The sequence below is a fragment of the Coenobita brevimanus genome, chromosome 93, assembly GCF_032717465.1.
Source record: "Coenobita brevimanus isolate Jiangsu-jjx chromosome 93, ASM3271746v2, whole genome shotgun sequence".
Taxonomy (NCBI): Eukaryota; Metazoa; Arthropoda; class Malacostraca; order Decapoda; family Coenobitidae; genus Coenobita; species Coenobita brevimanus.
This window is the reverse complement of record NC_137046.1, coordinates 30773728-30791232: the sequence shown is the minus strand read 5'-3', so window position 1 is coordinate 30791232 and position 17505 is coordinate 30773728. Positions and strand designations below refer to the sequence as shown.

The window sequence follows — 17505 nt, the reverse complement described above, 5'->3', positions numbered from 1 at the left end:
TATCCTCTCTCACCAGGGCCACTCCAACATCCACTACCCTACCTTGTACCTCTTTTATTACCCCATCCATGTACAGATTGAACAACCATGGAGACATGACACATCCCTGTTTCAACCCAATTTTCAAAGAGAAAAATTCACTTAGTTCACCATCCACACGCACTGCAGCCTTAGCACCATCATACATACTCTTCACAGCATTCAACAACTTCCTATCTACTCCATATATTCTTATTACTTTCCACAATCCTTGTCTATCCACCCAGTCATATGCTTTCTCCAAATCCACGAAAGCCGCATACAACTTCTTTCCCTTCTTTAGAAACTTTTCCACTAAAGATCTAAGAATGAATATCTGATCTACACAACCTCTTCCCTTCCTAAAGCCTCCCTGTTCTTCTCCAGCTAATTCCTCTGTTCTTTCTCTAACTCTGTCAATAAGTATCCTACCATACACTTTTCCTATTACACTAAGAAGACAAATGCCCCTATGATTACCACATACTTCTTTTTCCCCTTTCCCTTTGTACAAGGGAATAATTATACCTGACTTCCAATCCTCCAGGACTTTACCTTCCCCCTAGGGCAATCTACACTTCTTCCACATCCATTCTACTACAATCTCTCCCCCATGCTTCAGCATTTCACCACACACTCCATCAATTCCTGGGGCTTTCCCCAATTTAACTTTCTTCATTGCTTCCACAACTTCTATCCTACTGATTTCTTCCTGTCTTCTCACCTCCCTCCTTCTCCCAGCCATTCCCCAGCCACTTATACTCGCATTACTTCCATCCTGTATGTTCAACAATTCCTTAACCCCTTAAACGCGGCCGTGTACAGTCGATCCCCCCCGAGTGGCGGGGTTGTATCGCGGTCTGAGTACCTGTAGGAAAATATTAGCCAAATATCAGAGATTAACCCTAGAACATTATACTTGGTATGGCAGATAGTACTTACATTCAGCTTTCTCCAGAGACAGGTGTTGAGCCTTCGTGGACTACCCAAGGACTTGTGGAGACTTGCAAAGCTGGGTAACCAAATCTTCACTTTCACACCTCCAGCAACCTGGTTTCCCCTCTACCACAGCCTCATTCTGTCACAGTAAACTTTATACTACAACGTAAAGGTAGTTTGGAATCCGTATTTGTACAATAAGCACTGAAAATAAGGCTAAAATCAACGAAGCGTACGGCCGACATGCACCGTGGCGGCGGTCTTCCCGTCACTCAACAAACATTTCCATTTTCACAGCTAAAAACATGTATACTACATTATTTTCAATCATATTACTTCCCAAAAGATCACCACGGCGCGCTTTTTATTCTGCCTTACGCCCGCCACTTTATTCTCGTTCCTGTCGGCCGCTTGCACTGACTGGGAAGAGCTAGAACTCGCCATAATGTCACTTTGAAAGCCTGCAGTAAACTGACGCTAAACAGGGGCAAACCGTGAGAAAAAAAGCTAGTGTTACAACTGGGGAAACAAGCGTTTCCTATTAGCATAAAGTGCTTGTGAGAGGAGAGCACAGATTTACAGTTCTGAGCTCTCAGAGCGCTGCCATGTATCACAGCCAGGCTGGCCGGGCCGTGGTGGGGGGGGGACGGGGGGAAAACGCGATACTTGGCAACAACTGAGGTCAGTAGTACAAAGGTAAAGCATGCTAATTGTAGCTAAAGGGTGGTGGTACTGATAGACAATACCAGCTGGAGCCTGCTTGCCGGCGGTTATTCAAAATTTACTAGAATCGCAAATGCGATGATCCGCCGTTATGTCCTTTTTGCCGAGCGTCGCAAACAAGACGATCCGCGTTTAAGGGGTTAAAGTGTTCTCTCCATCTGCTCACTTTTTCTCCCTTCTCAACTAGTAATCTACCATTTTTATCTTTCACTCCCCTGCTAACTTCACTTCCACCCTGTCTTATTCTCTTCACCTCTTTCCAGAACATTTTCTTACAGTCCCTCCACTTTACACTCAAATTCCTTCCAAATTCCTCATCCACTGTCTTCTTACTCTCACTTACTAATCTTTTCACCTCTCTCTTTCTTTCTACATATAACTCTCTTCCGCCTCTCAACTTCTTCCACGCCCCTATTTCTCATCCATTCATTGTATGCTTTCTTCTTTTGTGCCACAGCCTGTCTCACCTCTTCAGTCCACCACGCTGTTCCTTGCACCCCCCTCCGTCTTCTCTTCCTCCCACACACCACATCACATGCTGCACATATTTCTTCTGTAAATATTCTACACACACCTTTCACGTCCCCCATCTGCTCCAATTCATATTTGCCAATCATTCCTCCACTTCTCTCTTATACTCTGCCTTTTTCTCAACCTCTTGTAACCTTTCCACTCTCCTTGCAACTTATCCTTCCTCTCGCCTTTCCCTTCTTCTATTTCTCCATCTTACTTGGAGATGATAATAATAATAATAATAATCTGATCTTTTGTTTCTCAAAAGTGCCAGTTCTTCCTTTGGGAATTCACTAGCACTCGACACACACATATTATTTTTACAATTACAAGAATTGTGACATCTCTCATATATCATATATATATCTGAAAGTGACAATAATTAAACCCTATAATCATCCATCATAGTACCTCTCTCCAGGTCATAGCATTTTGAAAAAAAAAAGGCTTTCAATTGTCTCTTAAAGGATTCAACAGAAGAGAGTTGTCGTATGGAAAATGGCAATCTGTTATAATCTAAGGGCTCTATACACAAAAGAACGATCAGAGAAAGATGACTGGTGAATGGCTCCAGGATCGTTAAGACGCAAGGAATCCTTTTCATTATGTGACATCACATCCGGGCGTGCCAATGGGAGTTTTAAAAATTCACCAAGATACTTCGGTTCACCAAACTTAAGAACGTTGAATGTAATAAGACACAGTTTAAATTCAATTCTAGCCTTTACTGGTAACCAATGCAACTCAATCAGGAATAGGGTAGTTAAGGTTCACGGGGGAAGACCTAAGATAAGAAGTGCTGCCCTGTTCAACACAGACTGAACTTTTGTTAGTATATTATTTGGAAGACCAACCCACAGTGAATTACAATAATCAACACAAGACAAGACCACTGCATGGACCAATGTTAAGAGGCACCGTCTATTCAGGAATTTTTTCACAGAGTACAGATTTCTGATATGCAAGTTACACCCTCTGATAACCTGATTAATATGTTCTTTGTAATTTAACTCTGAATTAAAATAAACACCCAGATTTCAAACAGAACTGACTGGGTGAAGCTGTGACAAGCCAATGTTCAAAGCTAGGGCATTATCAGTGTCGTCACCACTTCTGTTTCCTCTGATGATGATGATCTCAGTTTTACCATCATTCAGCTTAAGTTTCCTCTTAGCCATCCAAATCTTAATATCAGACATTAGAGATTCAAGCTTTGTCACAGTACTGTTTATATCTGACATCTTAACATAGAGCTGGGTGTCGTCAGCAAAAAAATGGTAGGACACATCGTGAGCATCAAGTAAAGACGATAAACTACTTGTGTAGACAGTAAATAGAACTGGACCCAAAACTGATCCTTGAGGGACTCTGAACAGAAGGGGAGCAGAATCAGAGCTAGCATAATCAACAACCACTCTCTGAGATCTGTCCGACAGAAAGAGCACTCTCATGAATGCCATAAAAATACAGACCATCCAACAATAGTTTATGATTTACTGTATCAAAAGCTGCTGACAGATCCAACAGAACTAAGAGAGAGGACATCCCACAACAAGTGTTGCAACCCCATCCCACAGGTCCCCTGTTGCTGGATTACACTGGCCAAGTCCCTATTTGAATGCCACTCTGGAAGTATCAGTTCCCCCTAGTTAAGGGAAATTGAGGCCATAATCTGGTTCTAACAGGTTCTATGTACAGCACCTATGGTATGAGGGAAGTACTTCTGGATCCTCAACTGACTCCACCCATATGCCACTAGCCATCAGGGTCAGGTGCCAGGAAATGGGCTGTGGGATATCATCTGAGGCATGTGAGTACTAGTTCTATAACCAACACTCCTTCTGCAACAACATATGGTGCTTCAACCCTGAAAGGTGTCATAACTATGCTTTAGCCTGCAACCAGCAATGATAGGAGCTCTGCAAATTCATCATGCCTTCTGCCTACAGAACTCTCTTCAGAGCACTTCCTTGTATGGAACCTAATTTTTTTGGGGATGTTCTTTTCACTGGTATCACTTGATGGCTATAAACCTTTCCAATTTTGACCAAACCCATCCTTTCAGGATGCTGAGCTCCCTTCTTTCTGGATAACACAAGAATTTCCAAAGTTTTCTCAGGTCACTTGGGTGGAGCCAATCTATTTGGGACGACTTCTGGCTGGGGTTCCTTAGAGTTAGGCTGCTTCACCAATCTTGCTTGCAAATCAATCCACATAGTTCATCAACGTGTATGCTCCTTTAGTTTCTGTTCCCCTACCTTTGATCTGGCCTCTTTTGCTCCCACTAACAGCCTTTGGGATGCTTTGAACTTGACTGCATAAAAAAGAAAAAAAAAATCACCCAGACAGCCACAGGCAACACTCTACTGCTTCTATATAAATGTAGCAGGACTGAATGATGTGAGAATCCTGGCTGCAGCAAATTGGGCCAGTGCTACTATCAACATGGAGACTGGTACACCCTGCCACTAACTCACTGTATCCCGTGCTATTTTCTTAATGACTTTTACTTTCTGGTCCTTTTCTTGGGCCTCTAATTCTTCAGTCCTGACAGGCACTACCAAGATACCCCTTCTTATTTCCCATTGGAGGGGGAGGGAAATATGGAGAAACCAATGGGAAGTGGATTCCAGGAAACCATTTACAACACTGGGTAGTAACCATATAACCAAATAAGGGATGAAATGGAGCCTCCTGCTTTGCCTCTGTTAACTGGGTAGAGAGATGCTGATGTGGCATTCATCCAGGAACCAAACTTTCACGCTCTTTCCTGTGCCCCACTATGGTGAGGCATAATGTTCAGCACTGCAACGGGACATCGGTTCACAGCAAGAGGCTTGCCTACCACTGATGGGTCTGCCTGGGTAGACAGACCAGGGTTACTCAACAATAACCCCCACATCCCACCTCCCTATAACATCAAAGATATGCATGGCACCAATATTTGTACTCAGTTCATCCTAATGTGGTTAAGTGTTCACATAACTTGAAAAAGGCTCAACATATTCACCACATTTTATAATGGAGCTGTGAGACTCAGGACACTCTTATAATGCTCATTTCTTACTAAATTATCTACACTGCCAAGAAATTAATCCCTTCAATCCAGTGATATGTTTTATTGATTTATTTTTGCTATGTACACCTCCAGACAATTTCATTCAGTTTTGGGTAGACTCTTGTAGGGAAGGGGTAAATGAAATTACCCAATCTCTCCACTTTAGAAAGTTCCTCCAAAGTTGAATAAAAGTCTTGAGAAAGAAAGAATATACGAAAAATGTCACAAGGCTGACAGGATTAAAAGAACATGTCACTGCTTTTGCATGTTACTTCTATACTGTGGATACCACTTATGTTCATACCTATGTAAAAAACCTAAAGAAAATATTTAACACGTACACTAACCATATGCACCAGAATGTCACGTGGGGTTTGTGAGGCCACTCTGCAGAATTAAAGTGAATGGCATACTGTAATACCGTACAGTATTATATAACCCATCCAACAGAAAAAAAATGTCAAAGCTTCAGGCAAGTTATCAGGCAAACCCTTATAAACACTGTATTGTTTGATATTTAACAATTAGTTCAAATAAAAGTGCTACTTACCAGCACTGAGGTAAACACCAGCCAACAGGGAAGGTATCCACGCCACCTTTCCCTTGGGAGCATCAAACTCCTCCGAGATGACGCCAAGAAAGGGGCTGAAGGAATACGCCACCCCATCCACAATGGCATTACAAAGGAAGGACACGACAACGATGACCCAGCCCCAGCCACCATCAGGAGGAGGAGGCAATTCGGCAGGCAGGGACGTAAAGGATGCTGCATCATCGTCATCTTCATACTGTGTTGCTCCAACTTGTCCCTCATACTCACTCTGAAAGAGGATCATCCTTATTAACATGGAGAGAGAAATTACCAGTACACTATGGTGCTTCCCCCCCCTGTGTGTGTGTGTGTGTGTGTGTGTGTGTGTGTGTGTGTGTGTGTGTGTGTGTTTTCACCTAGTTGTACAACCGTACACAGAATTTGAGCCACACTCCTTTTGTCCTGTCTCCACATTGACTTTCATCCACTCTATTTTAAACACATCAATATTCTTTGCTCATACCATCTCCCCTTCCAAACTACTCCAATAATCAGATTTTCTATATGAGTAGGTTCCATGTGCACAGAATCTCAATGTGCAAAAAGAGTCATCTTTCTATTTATCTATAGTCAGATGCCCTAATCCCATAAGGGGTGACCACACACAAATTGCCTTCATGTCGCCTTGTCCCCTGTCATTTCGATGCTCTTCTCCCAGTTAACAACCCCCCTCTCTCACATACTCTCAACTCCAATCCATCCCTCCATCTCATCCTCAGCCTCCCTCTCCCTCTCCCCCCCTCCACCTTACTCACATACACTTTCCTTATTACTCTCTCACTCTCCATCCTCTCCACATGGTCAAACCACCACAACGTATTTCTTCTTATGCATTCTGTCACATCCACATCTATGCCACAATGCTCCTTCATTTTCTCATTTATCAGTCTGTCCCTCCATGTAATTCCACATGCTCCTCTTAAGTAACTAATTTCCATTGATCTCACTCTTGACTTGTGTCCTTCCAATAAGGTCTGAGTTTCACTCCCATACATTAGAGTGGGTACCGGAAAACTCTCATGCAGTGAATTTTTCACTTCCATGCTCACTTCCCTATTTCTTATCACTGCTTTCAATGAACCAGCAACCTTTCTTCCCTGTTGTACCCTTTCAAGCACTTCTCTCTCTAAACTTCCATTCTTACTCATCACACTACCGAAGTATTTAAATGCACTCACATTTTCCATTTCCTCACCATCCAGCCTCATTATGCATTCAGTGACTTCATTTCTCCTGAAGACCACAACTTTACACTTCCCTACATTCACTTTTTGATTCCATTCTTACATACTCTCCCAGACTCATTCACCAAGCCTTGCAGTTCCACTTCATCTTCACTTAACAAGTCAGTATCATCTGTAAACAACAGAACAGGAAGTTTCCAAATGCTGTCCTCTCTCGTTAGGGCCGCTTGGACATCCACTGCCCCACCTTGTATCTCTTTCAAAACTCCATCTATATACAAACTGAACAACCATGGAGACATGACACATCCTTGTTTCAACATTTAGATAGAAAAATTAACTGTTCACCATCACATGCACTATAGCCCTAGCACCCTCACATATACTCTTCACAGCACTGAACAGTTTCACATTTACTCCAAACATTTTTAACATTTCCACATTCCTTGTCTATCCACTCTGTCATATGCTTTTTCCAAATCCATGAAGAAAGCATATAACTTCTTTCCATTCACTAGAAACTTTTCCACTAAACACGTTAGGATGAACTGCTGATCTACACAACCTCTTCCTTTCTTGAAACATCCTTGGTCTTCACCTCCTAATTCCTCTGTTATTCACCTAACTCTGACAATAAGCATCCTATCATATACCTTTCCCATTATACCAAGGAGACATATGCCCCTATGATTACCACACACTTCTTTTTCCCCATTTCCTTTGTACAGGGGAATAATTATACCTGGCTTCCCGTTCTCCAGTTCTCTACCTTCCTCCCACACTAATCTGCACATATTCCATACCTATTCTACTACTATCTCTCCCTGTGCTTCAACATTTCACCACACACTCCATCAACTGCAGTGGCTTTCCCCAGTCTGACTGTTTTCATTGCTTACATCCTACTAATCTCTTCCTCCCTTCTCATCTCCCTCCTTCTCCCAGCCATTTCCGAGCCACTTACACTCGCATTACAGTACATTGAAAGAAGTCCTATGCATGGGAAAAGCATGCTAATCCTACAATCAGATATTGTAAATGTGTAAACATATGCCTAATATTTAAAGTAAAGTATTGCAAAATTACATAACAAGTGGTCTACATTAAAAGATATGTTTATTGCAACATCCAAAAACAGTGGCTTATACCTGTCGCCTACAATATCTGATGGATGAAATGTACCCGCATTCAGATGTGTAAGTGCGTGTACATAATTCATTCATCCTGAACAAATCATGGAACTGTGAAATAAGACACGCAATGTTAAAGTTCTTCTTTACCTGTAAATCCTCACTGAAAGACACAGTGCGTGCCTTGCTATTCCTTTTCACTCTGTCTTTACGATCCATTACTTCAAGTAGTCAAAATGCAACAGTAGACAAATCTACAACTGGTTATTATGGATTTCTAACAGCTTTTTATTTTAATATTTTTGAAGTGTCCAGTTTTCATATTATTATAATTTACTGCCAACCAGTATTTGTTCTGAGGCTTTTAAATCACGCACTGATATCAGTAATATTTTCAGTTTACATGTTCCATTGATTAGATAATCATTATAGTGTGATAAATTGGGGCACCTTGCGGCGCTTAATGATCAACTTTAACATGTTTCTGAAAGTGTAATTCACAGGTTATATTCAACACTACACTGTCACCTAATGTTCTCTCTGAAGGTGAAGAAACAATGAATATAAAATATATGATGGTCACACAGCTGTACTGTACAATACCAGTACACAACATATTTTCTGAGAATGCTGAACTTATGGTCTAACGATTCCACCAATAACAACAAAGTAAAGTTTAATACAAAACATTACGAGTAAAAAAATAAAAGGAGAAATGGTCGAACTGTAAATTAATGTACTGATGTATATTAGAGAGAGAGAGAGAGAGAGAGAGACCTCCCTAACATCAGAGTATCCTTCCTTCTCACGCTGTAATGATATCCAATACAAGTACACTTCCATCACATATGGGCCAATACCCAAAACATTTCACTACACTTTCATCGCCACAACCCTCTCCCTCTCATCTCCCTTCTCCATGGCTGATCTTAGTTATCAGTGTACTAGTTACCAATTCTTCAATTGGGGAAGGACACAAAAGTTTCAAAGGTGGGAGGAAGAGCTAAATAATGTATAATAATGTATAATGTATAATTCGCTGAGTGATGAGTAGGTTACCATTTCTCTTATTTACACAGCAGCATGACCATCCCCCTTTGCTGAACTTTTTCAGTGTTTCAGTAACACAGAGAGTAGGCCAGCATGCTCTCCAATACAAGTTTCTCTGTCCACACCAATCTGCAAGCACAGTACACACTACACGTCCTTTAAAAAAAAAGAAAAAAAAAAGAAAAAAAAAAAAAGCACAGAATAACCAGGCCTTTGAGTCTCCAGGGGGGGGGGGGGACCATAAATGCCCCATCTGCCCCTCTCCTGGTGACGACTCAGCGAGATGCCTGGATACACAGTCTGACTCACTTCTTCATTTCTGCAACATTCGTGGCTTTTCCTCTAATTTCTCTCTGTTGAACACCAGCTATCTTCCTCTAAACCTCACCTTCTTTTCCTGACAGACACTCAGCTCTCTGAGGCAACTGAGAGCAAACCCTTTTCTGTTTCCTCCAACTTTCTGAATACTCATTTCAAACCCAAAGATGCCTGTTGTGTATATGTACGCAAAGACTTATCTTGCTCTAGTATTCTTGAACTTGACACACTTCTGAATTCTCTACTCTCTGGCTTCGACTTCCCTGTCATTCTCTGACTAAATATATCTGTGCTGTTTTCTTATCTCCTAATTCTACTGACTATGAAAAGTTCTTCAACTATCTTCTACGATGGAACACTTTCTTCCCATTTCTCCTTTCTCTGAAATCTCCATTCTATGAGATTTCAATGTTCACCACCATCTTTGGCTCTCCTCTCCTTTCACTGATCCATCTGGTGAACAAGCCTACATCTTTTCTATCCTTAATGACCTAAAGTAGCTTCTACAGCACTCTACCCGTATCCCTGACTGCCTTGGAGAGAGCTCCAACACACATGACCTTTTCCTTACAACTAATCCTTCTGCTTACACTGTTAATCTATCCTCTCCATTGGGCTCCTCTGATCACAACCTTATTACCTTGACCTGTCCTATAGCTCTGGTGCGGCCTGTGGACCCTTGAAAGAAGTGTTAACTGTGGCACTTTGGAGCTGCGGATCAGGAGGCCCCCAGGCAGTACTTCTTTGATTTTCCCTGGAATGATTATTGCTTCCATGGCCGGGAGCCATCTGAGTGTGCTTTGTGCATTACGGTGGTTAGTCTCTCAGGCATGGAAGCATGCATTCCCTTCTCATATCCTTTGACTAATGGAAGAAAGCCTTGATTTAATCACGCTTGTTCTAATGCTGTCCACAACAAGGAGAGGGCCTATAAAAGGTACCAGAGCCAACTCACCTCTGAATCACATCTCTTTTATGTTTCTGCTCGGAATTGTGCTAAGTCTGTTCTTCGCTCTGCTAAAAATAATTTCATCTGTACTAAATGCTCTCAACTCTACAACTCAAATTCTTCCCGCTCCTTCTGGCAACTTGCCAAAAACCTATCTAATAACTTTACCTCATCATCCTTCCCTCCTCTTTTCTACTCTGATGGCTCTGTAGCTATTTCATTTACTAATAAAGCAGACCTCTTTGCTCAGACTTTCTCCTCCAATTCCACCTTGGATGATTCTGGTGCTGTTCCTCCACCACTTCCCCCCTCTGACTTCCTCATGGCTGACATTAAAATTTTTTCAGCTGATGTATTTTCTGTCATCAGTGGCCTCAGTACTAACAGGATATGGGCCTGATGGAGTCCCTCCTGTTGTCCTCAAGAACTGTGCTTCTTTGCTTACACGCTGTCTATGTAAATTCTTTCGCCTTTGTCTTTCAATTTGTACCTTTCCTTCTTGCTGGAAGTTTGCTCTCATTCAGCCAGTCCCAGAGAAGGGTGACCAACCCTCTATCATCCAATTACTTTAACATCCTGTGTCTTAAAAGTTTTTAAGTCAATTCTTAACAGAAAATTTTTTAAAGCATCTTTCCTATCACAACCTTCTTTCTGATTGTCAGCATGGGTTCCATCAGGGACGCTCCACTGGCGATCTTCTCACCTACCTTTCAGACTCCTGGTCATCCTCCTTTTGGGACCTTGGCAAAAGCTTTGCCATTGCGCTTGACATATCAAAGGCTTTCAATCGAGTCTGGCATAAATCTTTAATTTCCAAACTGCCCTCTTATGGCTTCTATCCTTCTATCTGTGCCTTCATCTCTAGCTTCCTCTCTGGTCGTTCTATAGCTGCTGTTGTAGATGGCCATCATTCTTCTCCTGGATCTATCAATGGTGGTGTTCCTCAGGGCTCTGTCCTATCACCAACTCTCTTCCTTTTATTCATCAATGACCTTCTAAACTGTACATCTAACTCTATCCACTCATATGCTGATGATTCCACCCTTCACCTGTCCATTCGATTCTCGCAACGTACATCTCAGCAGTTACTTCAACAAAGAAGGGATGAGGTTATGGCACACCTAACGTCTGACCTGGCTCGTATCTCTGACTGGGGTAAAAATAATCCTGTTGTTTTTAATGCATCAAAAACTCCGTTTTTACACCTATCAACCTGACACAGTCTTCCACAGGAGTACCCACTAATGTTTAATAATATCCAGCTCAATCTTGCATCATCCTTGAACATCCTTGGGGTTTCATTCACTCAGGACTTATCTTGGAAAGATCATATTGCATCACTTGTAAAATCTGCTTCCAAGAGATTGGGTATTCTAACCCAACTCAGTACCTTCTTTACCCCTAGCACAATTGTCGACTTTATACATGGGTTTTATTTGCCTATGTGTAAAGTACAACTCTCATGTGTGGGGAGGCTCCCCACATACAGCTCTTCTCAACAGGGTGGAGTCAAAGGCTTTTTGCCTCATTAACCCTCCTCGTCTTACTGGCTCCCTTCAACCTCTGTCTCTTTGCTGCACTGATGCCTCTTTTATCTCTTTTCTGTTGCTACTTCCATGGTCACTGCTCCTCTGAACTGTCTGCTTGCATCCCTCCACTTCTACAACGGGTGCATAGGACCCGTCTAGCTACAAACTCTCATCCTTTTTCTGTCCAACTCTCTAATGCAAGAGTTAACCATTACTCCCAGTCTTTCACTTATGCAACAGGTCAACTCTGGAACTGTCTCATTCTGTATTTCCTACTTCCTATGATCTCCAGTCTTTCAAACGCAGTGTGTCCAGGCATCTCGAAGTGATCGGATCTTGAATTTGGCTCTCTTTTGTAAAGTTTCTGTTTTTTCTTGGAGGGAACGATTTGCGGGCTCCTGGTCTTTGGTTCCTTCTTTCCTGCATTAAAAAAAACAAAAAAACTACCACTTACTGTAATAATTCCACCCTCCCTCATTTATTTACCATTTCACTTTCATCTCCATAAATCAAGATTTATCTACAGTACAATCAATGAACGAAGACAAAACAACCTTGTTTCATTTAATGCTAGTAAAAGCAAATATATAAAAGTTACTAATGGGCAGATATTGCCAGATTCATATATTACTTTCAATGCTACTAATATTCCCAACTCCAAAAGTACTGAAATTCTCAGTGTCTCACTTACGGGCTCGTCCACATGTGTACTCAAACATATGTTGGCAACATAGCTGGCAACATGTTTGCAGCAGTATTTGGACAGATGTATGCAAACATGTTTCAGTGCGACTTCTAACACTGGCAGCAGAGGTGATGGGATAAGTGTGTCCATACGAGGCAACCAAGACTTCATCATGATGCTGCCAACATGATCTGGACGCTGCTGTTCCCAATATGTTTGCAGCGTGTTTGTTACTGTGTTGCTTACTTGTTGCTAATGCTTGTTTGAGCATACATGTGGACACGCCCTAACAATGCCCTCACCTCGACCTCTCATGTCAGACAACTTGCTAAAACTGCCTCAAAGAAATTTAAATTATTGTACAAAGTCTGTAACTTCTTCACTGACAAGTAGTTAGCTATAAGTCATGTGTGCTCTCAGCTTGAATATTGCTCACCCTTGTGGAATGGATGTGGTGAGGCTGCACTAATACAACTAGACAAAATTCAGAACAAAGCTGCTGGAATTATCAATAACCCTGCTATTATAAATAAACTACCTCCCCTACAAATAAGATGGAATGTTGCCTCCCTTGATTATTCTACAGACATTATTAAGGCAAACGCTCAGACGAAGTTGCGCCCATTGTACCACCTTTCCATGCCTTCCCTCGTGCTACACGGGCATCTGGTAATGTTCATGACTGGGATGTCACACAGCCATATTGCAGAACTTCTGCCTATCAGAATTCTTTTATTCCCCAAACTGCATCTCTCTGCAACTCACTTCCCTACAGTTGTTTCCCCCCAAACTTCAACCTACAGCTGTTCAAGTCCAATTGTTACAGATATTTTATGAACGGAGGACACCAGTGATCTGGTGTATGGAATTTTTTTTATTCATTTGTTTTTCATTCCTCTGTTCTGTAAAAAAAAAAAAAAAAAAAAAAAAAAAAAAGGCTCAGCCTAACGTTCTCACTGTCACTCTCATGTTCACACTCAATAACTCATTCTTACCAGTGCAATCTCCCTTTCTTACTTGCTCCCTCTGGTCACATTCTTTCACTCAGTTTCACATCTCTCAAACTTGTCTCACTTTCACAGATTCACACTCGCCCACTCAGATTCTTTCACTAACTCACCCTTACCTTCTCACACTAACACTCATTCTCGCACTCACAGTCTACTCAGTCTCATCCAACATTATTTCTCCCTCACTAGTTCATATAGGCTACATTCACTCGCACATTCATCCTCATGCTCACATTCGTTTCATTCTCCTTTCCTTTACCCTCCTTTTACTTCACACTTTATCAAGAACTCTCTCTCTCTCTCATTTTCAGACTCTCAATCAATTTCATTCACTCATTTTTTTTCCCCGCTGAATATGTACTTTTATCAGAAATCAAATAAAGTTGCACATCTGCTTAATAATAATAATAATAATAATAATTATTATTAATAATAATAATTATTATTATTATTATCATTATTATAAGCATTATTACAAAAACGTGCTTATTCCTCTGACTACAACAGGTTCATCACAAGAGCAAAGTCGTCTGGAGTTAGCCAGAATAAAATAAAAAGTTCTTTATTTTTGGTTAGATCAAGGCAGTTTTTAACCCTTTCCCTGTTATGAGTTTATCCGAGCTGACTAATGCCACATTTTCGTGGGCCACTTTGGACAGATTTATACAACGAGGAAAAAACAAGAGGACAGTTACAAGTTAGCCTAGAGCGTGTGCTGCTACATGAGGGTGATTATACTACTTCCTTCACTCGACGTAAATCATTTTATTCTTTATTCCGACGACTTTGTTCAGCTTAGGGGAGACTGAACTGGATGACGATACAGCTTCATTAAGTCCCATCATTATGAGTATTCTAAACAGTAAAATCGTTTGGCAACAAGAATAAAACTATATAGCCTATCAGCGGACTGAAAGTTAGGCTTCTGACATCACTTTCTTGCTGAGAGGCGGCTTACCTGATCATTTGGTACATGTTAATGATTTATTTTACCATCCCTTCCAAAAATTGAAGGAACATAGGCATGATTCTAAATGGCACTGGACACTTGTAACGACTTTATATTACACATTAATATCCTCTTGTACAGGCTATAAAAAAAAAATATTCGGCACCCTTACGGCACGATACATTATGCCACACCGCATGAGGCATTCTGAAGCAACTCCTGAATTACTGTGCGTGGTTGGTATCCCTGGCCTTGTGTTGTGGTGTGTGTAGTTTGACTGCTATAATGATGATATCCAGTGGGAGAGGGAGAGAGGTACTGTACAGGGGTACCAACCACATCACGACCACTTATTCTCGCCGTCTGTAAGTGATCGTTGCGAAGGGTATCAGAGCAAGGGGTGCCGAAAAATTTTTGAGAGGGTGTACGTTAAATGATGCAAACTGTCGATATTAAAATACACATAGCCTACATTTTGTTTCTTCAGTTTTCATATTTTAAATAAACATTAAGGTGGTAACTTTTTGCTGAGATGTCTATTTAATGCAAGGTATTATACGTCATTAATACAAATCAAAGGGTAGCCTAGTGGCAAAGTAATAACACTAGTAATAAACGTAATTAGGCATTTTTTTTTTTTCTGGTGCATCAGTGCAAGCCATTAATTCCTTCTGTACATCAACTGATAGAAGTCTCTCTACAGCGAGCAACTTATGGATCTTGACGTTACTAGGATAAGATATTGATAATAATGAGGGCTGATAAGAAGTCCCTGATTTGATTTGGCAGCCTCTGAATTTAAGCTATCGCACCTAATCCCTTTAATTCAGTATAGTTCATTCTCAAACATTAACACCGGACGGACGAAACAAGCAGTGGTCTTTGGTAAACATTGAGCATGGGCTGTTCTAACTTCTATTCAGGAATGTCCCTTTAATGCGCATACGCGAGTCTCGTGGCGATATATTAAATGCTTAAATTTACAAAATATTAAATTTCAGATAATACAAGGACTGTCAGTACGAAAGCTGATATTAATAATGTATAATAGGCAGGCCTTAATATATACAGTATGAGAGACCGGCTACAGTCTCCAGCGTATCAAATTTATGCAAGGTGTACTGTAGTTGTGACAGCCTGACACTTCGATATCAAGTCTTGAAAATAAAGTTCATTCTTATTGGTTATGATTTTTCTGAGTAATATTTTAGTAATTTCAATGGCATATGCCATTACCATATCTCACAGTTAGACAATGGAGTACAAATAATCCACGGCTATTACATGCATGGCAACCAGCTAAAGTGTAGCGCCGAGTTTGGAATGACTCAGTTTCTATGAAAGGAGGTGGTTCTGTCCAGCCCTGCTTTTTAACTGCACTGGTTATTATATTTTCCTTGTTTCTGGTCCCTATTCCAAGAGGGTTGAGAGGAGTAAGATGCTGGAAGAGGAGACGAGAGACATATACAGCAGTAAGCATGGTAAGCTTTCAAGACAAGTATCGGTCGGCGAGAGGGAAGAAGGGCTACGTCGACAGACAGGAGGGAGGGAAGGTGATTGTTGTGGTTCTTGTTGTTGTCACTGTTGCTGTTGTTGTTGTTGTTATTATTATTATTGTTGTTGTTGTTATTCTTATTGGTGTTGTTATTACTGTTGTTGTCACAGGCGCAACTGGACATGAACCCGAGGGAGTATAGGAATCTAGGCACCACTCCTGTGCCCTCAAAGGTATGTGTTGAGGTCAAGTTGAAGGCTGGCTATGCTTGTGTTGTGAGGTGCATGAGGTGAGGATGTGTTGTATGTTGTGAGGTGCATGAGCTGAGGATGTGTTGTATGTTGTGAGGTGCATGAGGTGGGGATGTGTATTGTGCTGTGAGGTGCATGAGGTGAGGACGTGTGTTGTGTGTTCTGAGGTGCATGAGGTGAGGATGTGTGTTGTGATGTGCATGAGGTGAGGATGTGTGTTGTGTGTTGTGAGGTGCATGAGGTGAGGATGTGCGTTGTGTGTTGTGAGGTGCATGAGGTGAGGATGTGTGTTGTGTGTTGTGATGTGCATGAGGTGAGGATGTGTGTTGTGTGTTGTGATGTGCATGAGGTGAGGATGTGTGTTGTGTGTTGTGATGTGCATGAGGTGAGGATGTGTGTTGTGTGTTGTGAGGTGCATGAGGTGAGGATGTGTGTTGTGTGTTGTGATGTGCATGAGGTGAGGATGTGTGTTGTGTGTTGTGAGGTGCATGAGGTGAGGATGTGTGTTGTGTGTTGTGAGGTGCATGAGGTGGGGATGTGTGTTGTGTGTTGTGAGGTGCATGAGGTGAGGATGTGTGTTGTGTGTTGTGATGTGCATGAGGTGAGGATGTGTGTTGTGTGTTGTGATGTGCATGAGGTGAGGATGTGTGTTGTGTGTTGTGAGGTGCATGAGGTGAGGATGTGCGTTGTGTGTTGTGAGGTGCATGAGGTGAGGATGTGCGTTGTGTGTTGTGATGTGCATGAGGTGAGGATGTGTGTTGTGTGTTGTGATGTGCATGAGGTGAGGATGTGTGTTGTGTGTTGTGATGTGCATGAGGTGAGGATGTGTGTTGTGTGTTGTGATGTGCATGAGGTGAGGATGTGTGTTGTGTGTTGTGATGTGCATGAGGTGAGGATGTGTGTTGTGTGTTGTGATGTGCATGAGGTGAGGATGTGTGTTGTGTGTTGTGAGGTGCATGAGGTGAGGATGTGTGTTGTGTGTTGTGATGTGCATGAGGTGAGGATGTGTGTTGTGTGTTGTGAGGTGCATGAGGTGAGGATGTGTGTTGTGTGTTGTGAGGTGCATGAGGTGGGGATGTGTGTTGTGATGTGCATGAGGTGAGGATGTGTGT

The 17505-nt window shown here is 41.7% G+C and overlaps 1 protein-coding gene across 5 annotated transcripts in view; it reads right to left on the bottom strand.

Annotated features, from left to right (window-relative positions):
* LOC145412565 (putative monocarboxylate transporter 5) overlaps nt 1–17505 on the bottom strand; it is a 473562-nt gene that overhangs the window by 337406 nt on the left and 118651 nt on the right. For 4 of the 5 annotated variants that reach the window (XM_080282467.1, XM_080282468.1, XM_080282469.1 and 1 more), the window contains one exon: nt 5802–6072. In XM_080282467.1, coding sequence (XP_080138593.1) covers nt 5802–6072 — 271 coding nt within the window. Of the gene's footprint in view, nt 1–5801; nt 6073–8307; nt 8642–17505 lie in introns of all 5 variants that reach the window. The other variant, XM_080282470.1, reaches the window with a different exon arrangement.